Source organism: Rousettus aegyptiacus, unplaced genomic scaffold (assembly GCF_014176215.1).
Source record: "Rousettus aegyptiacus isolate mRouAeg1 unplaced genomic scaffold, mRouAeg1.p scaffold_m13_p_14, whole genome shotgun sequence".
Taxonomy (NCBI): domain Eukaryota; kingdom Metazoa; phylum Chordata; class Mammalia; order Chiroptera; family Pteropodidae; genus Rousettus; species Rousettus aegyptiacus.
In genome coordinates, this window is record NW_023416289.1 from 21,847,797 (window position 1) to 21,856,023 (window position 8,227).

Here is an 8,227-nt window from a genome sequence, read left to right on the forward strand (position 1 = left end):
TGTTAAGATAAGAATAATTACACCGAGTCTACATTGTATTTTTGCTATTTCTATATTTCACTTGAAAGTGCCATTTAAGTGTTTGGGGTAGTTTCAAGGAAAAAAGTGTTAGTTGGTAGGGATTCCCCATAAGATAACTATTGTTGATATTTTACATTAATCCTTATGGAAATAATTCACTATCTTAATTTTCTTTTCACTTTAAGAATATAATTCTTGATGAATCCACAAACCCCTACTAAAGGGAGGCTTTGTACTTTATCATGGACTATCCACTTCAGCCATTTTCATTACTCCCTGTAAGCAAATCATTCCCAAGTTCCACTTGGACTGTGTAGACACACAAGTGGGTGTAGAAACACAAGTGGTGATGTGTGTGTGTGTGTGTGTGTGTGTGCGCGCGCGCACACACACACACTCATACACATGCAATAACTTTCCTGTTTTGGGATGGGGTATTTTTTGGTCATTTTTTTCCCCTGAAAACTAAATTAAAAACATTTCCCAGGACATTAAGTGAAGTCCAGAGCTCTAAATGAAAAACTAAAATATGGGGGTGGGGGTGGGGGAGGCTTCACAGAGACATCAAGCGTGCTGAATTAAAAAAAAAAATTTTTTTTTAAAGGAAAGCAGGCAAAATCCTTTGCTCTTTAGTTAACTTTAATATACTCTGAAAAGGCAGGCCAACTAGGAAATATAGCAGAAAGCTTAAAAATGAAAAGTCTAGCACGAGGAATGCGAACAAGAGGCCACCTTATGCTGTGGCCAGCAGTCATTCAAACATTTCGTCAGCAGGATTGCAGCCAACCTTCCCAGCTCACTTTTATAAAGCTGGCCCTTGGCATTCAAGAGCAAGATGTGGCTGTGCAGTCTACTTGTTCATAGCTACTTCAGAGGAGTTGGCAACGTGGCCATCAAGCTTGCCCGAGAGCCATGGCAAAGAGTGGACTTGTAATTTATGTCCTGGTTATCACGCTGCTCCTGGAGCAGACCACCAGCATCACATCCAAATTCAAAGCCAGGAAGCACAGCAAACGTCGAGTGAAAGGTAAAGGGGCTTCTCAGTCCAGCAAAATGCTAGGTTTGCTGAGCGTGGGGAGGGGCTGGACAATGTTCATTTTCAAACTCCTCCAGGAGAGACTGTCCCTGATGGCAGTGCAATGCCATCATATGGCATTTCAGGAGACTGAGTCACCTCTTAATTCTCTAGAGAGTTTGATATTTAAAAGAATCATGTAATAGGATTTTTTTCTTTTTTACAGGGGGAAAAATGCTCTTGTAATATAAAAAAATTCTATATTGTATATTCTTTATCAAGTGAGGTTAGATACGTAGAATATTCTTTAGAGTCACCTGGATACCAGAGGGCATCTGGTATTGTGAATGAGGGGTCAAGCAGAACATACTGATTAGTAGAATATACTGTTTTACTCAGAGATTGTGTAACTCTATTCAAAGCTAATTGTAAAATAACTATAATCTTATCAAAAGTACAGTAGAGGATAGAGCTACTGGTAATTGTGACTTCTATTTTGTAACTGGTTATCATGTAGCTATATTTTTATATCCCTTGCAATACAAGGACAGTCTATACTATATATTTAAGCTTTTACATGTCATAGAAAAATTGAACCTCTCTTTAACTTAAAAATATTTTCACATGCAAAGTCATATAATGTTTGAAGGCATTTTAATGCAAAACTGACTACAAGCAATCTCAAAGTTTAGGTGGCTTAAATTAAGAGGTAGAAAAACATTGCAAAGAAAAAAGATGATAACGATTTATTTGTTATGTGCTGAAACTAATACAAAAGGAAAAAAACATCAAGAAAGACACAAGGTAATATTTTATTTTATCCTCTGAGTCATTTTCAAGTCAAGATATTTCAAAGTAAATATTATGACACTATTCCTTATTAATTTCACTTCATTTATTAGTAACAAAACACACAAAAAATACCAACAAGTTTAGCTCTGATTTGACACAACACAGATGGCTGGTAGTTAGAAAGGGGGCTTATCTTGTGTCATGTTTTGACGATTATAAACTTCCCTTTTCTAGGGGAATTCGTTTATACAGTTTAGGTCTGATGCAAGGTTTCTTAAGTGGAATCTTTTGTCCTTGTAAAATATTATGCTGCCTTGTTACCTCTTTTAATGAGAGGTTAAAACATTTCTCATGTGTAGATAAAGTATATTGCTGAAGATGAGGGTAAGGAAAGGAAGAGAGAGAAGGTCCTGGGTGATGTGGCATATTTTTGTTGCCAGGATTTCTTCACCACTGTGAGGGAGTGGTGACTACCCAGCAGAAATGTGGGGAGGGGTATGAATGGGAATGTGTTTGGTGCTGTGAGGTTGTTTCTAAAGTAATTGCAATTCAAGTCATAGAGAGCTATCCCCTGACACAGCCCTCCATCTCTCTCTCCTTCTCTCTCTCTCTCCCTCTCTTTCTCTCTCCCTCTCTCTCTCTCTCCCCATTTCTCTCTCTCTCTCTCTCTCTCTCTCTCTCTCTCTCTCTCTCTCTCTCTCTCTCTCACACACACACACACACACACACACACACACTTTTTTTTAACTTACTGGATACATATCTTAAGTATCCTCCTCCCAAATCAGTTTTTGCTAATTTTTGCCATTAGGACCAAAAAAGCAGATGCTACAGTAAGTGAAGTAGTAAGCCTAGACTTAGAGAACTGTTCTTTCCCCACTCTCTCACACACTTAAAATATTTTAAGTACCTTTGAATACTTTATGAAACCTAAAGTGAAAGCCATTTTCTCTTTCTCAATCCTTTCCACAGAATTACTCACTATTAACTATTGGGAGATAATATTCCCAGAGCTTTTTAAATGCACATTTAAAATCAATATTTGTTTAACAAAACAAGAATTAGTGATACAAGGTACTTGGCAAACAAATTAATTTACTTCACCTATCAAATCTTGGATAGATAGCAACACAAGGTATACCTCAGTCTTTTTAATAGCTGTACGATATTTCACTGTGTTGCTGGGACTGACTTAATCCATTCTCTCTTGGTGTTCTTTTAAGTGGTTTCTAATCTAACTTTTTCTGATGCAGTGCCTCAGTGAACTGCTTTGTATACCTATACACATGCTCCTCAACTTACAGTGGGGTTGCATCCTGACAAATTGATCATAAATTTAAAATATTATAAGTCGAAAATGCATTTAATACATCTAGTTTACCAAACATTACGGCTTCGCCTAGCCTACCTTAAATATGCTTAGAGCACAAGTCCCCCAAACTGGCAACGCAGTGCAGCATAGGGGCCTGACTGGGAGCTGCAGCTCACAGCCACTGCCCAACGCCATGAGAGAGTATGGTACCACGTATCACTTGTTTGGGAAAAGATCAAAATCCAAAAGTGAAAGTACAGTTTCTACTTAAGGAGTATCTATTGGACCCCATGCTAGCATATTATGATACATTTCTAGAAGCAAAACTACATGTTAATCACTTTCCAGTTGTCTCCCAAAATGCTAGCATCAATTTATGCTCCCATCTTCAGTGCACAAAACTGCCCATTTCCACACACATGACCACCCAACATCAAACTATCCATTTAAGCAGGCCAATCTATCTAAAAGAAAAAAAAAAAACTTTTTAAAAATGTGCATTTCTTTGATTATTGATGAGGCTGAGGTATTCTTCATATATTTACTGGTCATTTCTTCAGGAAATTATTTTTGAATTTCTATACTATACCTACTTTTAGAGAACACGAGCAAATGAAAAGAAGCCTTTTTTTAAAACTCAAAATGGCAATTGAGTGATTTAGCCTCAAATGCAAGATTTCCCTGTCGCTTGCTTAATCGATATCAAAAAATTATGTGCTACAGTAATGAACTTTTTTTCACTGTGAAATAGTCATTTTCTATATTAATTATAGACAAATACATCCACATTTGTCATAAAAGACAGAAACAGAAGCCAAGCCGCTTGGATAATGACGTCCATAATGACATCCCAGGAGCCTAAGATTAATTCATGTGTCTTGATGTTAATCACAATGTTTATGGCTTCCTTGGGGAGGTCACTTATTTAAATAGAATGAAGCAGGAATCTGAGAGGGATAGGAGATGACATTTATAGAGTTGACAATTTGTAACTTGGAAGCAAATCTTCAGGTTTATAAGTCTGGCCCCTAAAAGCAGATGGCTTTACATTATGAATACAACCTTATATTTATTCTGGAATGAACAGTCCCATTGAGGAAATCCTTGGGTTATTGTATTTCTGAACTGATGCTTTGAGAACAGACATGCAATATCAAGTGAAAAAGAGGCGGAAGCCACCCCTGGACATCCACGAAGGCCTTTTCCTAACCCAAATGTGGAAGCACCTGGCTTGCAAAGGATATGTTTAAGGGGATGGAGAATTAGAATGTTTGGCTTTGAGACTGTCCTGAAAAATCCAGGACAAAACCTAGATTCTCTATATGACATTCTCACGAAGAGACAGCTGGGGACAGTTCATAACAAATTTTAAGCATCTTTTCTGTTGAAGGCCACATGTTAGGGACAGAACAGGTAAAGGCAATCACTGCGCAGAAATAGACAGGAGGGATGGGAAGCGAACAGAATTGGAGTCAGTGAAATTTAAATCCCGACTCTGTACCTTAGTAGCTGAGTGAACTTCTACAGGTTAATTCAGCTTTTCATGCCTCTATTTCTTCTTCTATGAAATGGGAATGGAGATGGTGTCTAACTCATAGGAATATTGAAAGAATTAGGCTTCTGGTACATTGTGCATGGTGGCTCTTAATACTTTTTATTTTTATTATTTATTATAATTTATTATTATTCCTGCCTTTGAAGAGCTTACAAACTCTTTATTCATTATACAAACATTATGAGCATCTATTATGTGTCAAGCATTGTGTTACCATGGATAACCAGACAGATAAAATTAAGTAAAATAATTATAAATTGGAGAAAGTGCTTTGAAGAAAAATAAAGATTTAAAGAAAGAGATTAGCCAGTGGGATGATAACATAGAGAGAATAATCAGAAAAGTTTTGTCAGAAGAGGAGATGCTTAAATTTAATAGGGAAATAGGCAAGAACATTTCAGGAAGAAGTAACCCAAAAGAAAGTGTTCTGAGATGAGATGGGCCGCCGCTGGAGGGATGCATCTGAAAGTCAGCAAGTCTGAAGCCTGATGGAGGGGGAGTCCCACGGGTGGGGCTGGAGTGATAGACGGGAGCCCCATTTCACAAAAGAAACTTCTGGCATTAATTACCCCCAAGAAACCCTTGTGAATCCTCCTGGCCAACTTATTTTCATGCATCAGGTTTCATGTACATGGGGCTCAATTTCATCAAAACCATCCTTACCTTGGATTCTGGATTCCAAAGCTTTATTTTCTTTTGCTTTATTTCAATGACATGTGTTTTGTTCTTCCTATCCTACCCACCCTAAAATATCCCCAGAAAAGGATGGAGATCTGAAGACTCAAGTTGAAAAGCTCTGGAGAGAAGTCAATGCCCTGAAGGAAATGCAGGCCCTGCAGACAGGTAAGACTCCGAGTCGCTGATGCCTTGTCTCCAAAGAAAGACAAAAAGAAATTGTGATTTACCAGCAATTTGAACTACATTTAGAGTACACATCAAGTTCTAGGTGGTGTCTTTTTTGAAAGAGACATTGACAAACCAAAGATGTGCCCAAGAGAAAGGATCCGAAAGCTGAGGAGACGATTTTTTGAAGAAATCTCAGCCTGATTTTCCACTCCCTTCTACATATGGGTGGCAAAGAAATAAAAATAGGCATTTCAATGATATATTTTAAAAGTCTGTTCATTATTTTTCTCTTATAGACAATGAAAAAGAATTGAAGCAAGTATTAACTAGCTTAAATAATTAGCATTTATTAAATGTTCACTAAGTGCCATTGGGAGATATGCTGTGATTCAAATAAACACAGGGTCACAGGACTCATTCTGGCCACACACACACACATCAAATATCCATGGAAGGACATTGGTTAGAACTACAGCTTGCCAACAGAGGGCAGTAACTGGCATTCTTCTTCTCTGGAGTAGAGCTCCCAGCAGCCTTTGCAGCTGTTCATACTATTATTTAGGAACCGCTCTCCTTGGCTCCCAGGGATGAGAGACACACTGGGTCAGCTAAGGAACAGCCCAGGCTTGTAAGGCTCATACCCTCAGGAACCAATATTCTCTTAACAACCCCAAAAACAGAGCTCCAAGGGTCCCACTAGACACCTGTCAAATTACAAGAGTTGCAGCCTTCAGGGAAGACTGAAATTATGGTTTTCTATCAAGTATTTATAATTCCCAGACCAGTAGTATGTTACCAATTCAAGGTCATTTTAACCATAAGCAATGTTATCTAATAATAGGTAATATAATCCCTTTATCAGGTTTCTAAGGGAACAGAATTACATCTTAAAGAAAAGTCAAATGCACATGCAGAAGGGGAAAGAGTTTTGTGAACTCTTTACCCACAGTCAGGCACTATAAATATTTTATAAACATTAACACATTAATCCACTAACAATTTATGAGATACAGGCCCTTATGATTATCATCATTTTACAGCTGAGAAAACTGAGGCACAGAAAAATTAGGTAATTTTTCTAAAGTTTGCACAGCTAGTAAATGTCAGAGACTGATTCTCCAAAGCGCTGCCCTAAAACTATCTTTATGTTTGGTTTATCCTGGATAACCTAAACAATATCACCAAAGCTAAATTATCTGCATAAGAAAAGCACTGTCTCTTCACATGCAAACGTATCCTTTTGTTTGTTTTTAATAATCATGAAATGCCATTCCAATTCCAAATGTCCCAAGAAAATTCAGCACATCATGGAGCTACACCAAACTAATAAGCATGTGTATATCGAAGCAACATGAGGCTAAAGGCCATGTTTTGAGGGTGAGACAGACTGGGTATGTATAGCTGTGATCTTATATGCTATGTGAGTTACATTTTTATATGTTAAGTTGTTACCAGTAACAACTGTAAGCCTCAATATCCTTATATGTAAAGAAGGGAGTAATAAAATCTCACTTCATGGGATTGTTGTGATTGTTCTATGAGTTCATTTAAGCAAAGTGCTTGGCACCTTGTCTGACACATATAACATTAACACTCCAGTAAATGTTAAGTCATCATTATCACCACACATAATTCATTCCACAAATATGTATTGCTATTTGCCAGGTTCAGTAATGGATGTATTACACTCAGAAAGCATTTTAATAGGTCAAATTTCACATTTTTACAGTCTGTCTCCGAGGGACAAAAGTTCACAAGAAATGCTATCTTGCCTCGGAAAGCTTGAAGCACTTCCATGAAGCCAACGAAGACTGCATTTCAAAGGGAGGGACCCTGGTTGTCCCCAGAAACTCCGATGAAATCAATGCTCTTCGAGACTATGGTAAAAGGAGCCTGCCAGGTGTCAATGACTTTTGGCTGGGCATCAATGACATGGTCACGGAAGGCAAGTTTGTTGATGTCAATGGAGTGGCCCTCTCCTTCCTCAACTGGGACCGTGCACAACCTAATGGTGGCAAGAGGGAAAACTGTGCCCTGTTCTCCCAGTCATCTCAGGGAAAATGGAGTGACGAGGTCTGTCGTAGTAGCAAGAGGTATATATGTGAGTTTATCATCCCTTAACAGACCCTTCTCAAACACATCCTCCAAGGAGGATCAGTCATGACTTAAAGGCTGATGGTTCCCCAAAATAAGTCAAATTGTCCATAGGAATACAAGAGTCAGCCAATTTTGCTACTATATTTCATTGTGATTTTGCCCTCCGCAGAGTATGGAGGATCATAAAATAACGATCCAGCTATGTGCACACTGTTAAAGTGGCTTCTTCAAATGAACTATCAAATCCTTCTCTTTCCCAATCTCTCTCACTTATATAAATCAGGTCTGTGTTTAAAATACAATAGCCAGAAATGCATCCTTCTCTAGAAAGTTTAGTATATACTTGATTGATGAGAATTCTCTAAATTAGAAATTTTAGGTGCTATATAATTCAAAAACCTTTAGTCTGAAACTCAATGTGTTCCATCCTGTTCATAGCACCTTGTTCGCTCATTGCCTGTTTATTGAGCTGCTGCATCTCCTGGTGGGACTTATATCTTATCTGCCACATCAGAACAGGAATGTCTCAGATTCTGATTAACTCTTTTTTCTTCAAGACCCCTTTCCCATACACATACCTTATTTTTGT

General features: G+C 38.0%; 1 protein-coding gene across 1 annotated transcript; it reads left to right on the forward strand.

The window, feature by feature from the left end:
- The first annotated feature begins 933 nt into the window (after positions 1-933).
- On the forward strand, positions 934-7,662 carry CLEC3A (C-type lectin domain family 3 member A). The gene is made up of 3 exons (XM_016136920.2): positions 934-1,048; positions 5,455-5,538; positions 7,271-7,662. Exons 1-3 carry the CDS (start codon positions 934-936, stop codon positions 7,660-7,662), a joined length of 591 nt encoding a protein of 196 aa, XP_015992406.1.
- The last annotated feature ends 565 nt before the right edge of the window (positions 7,663-8,227 follow it).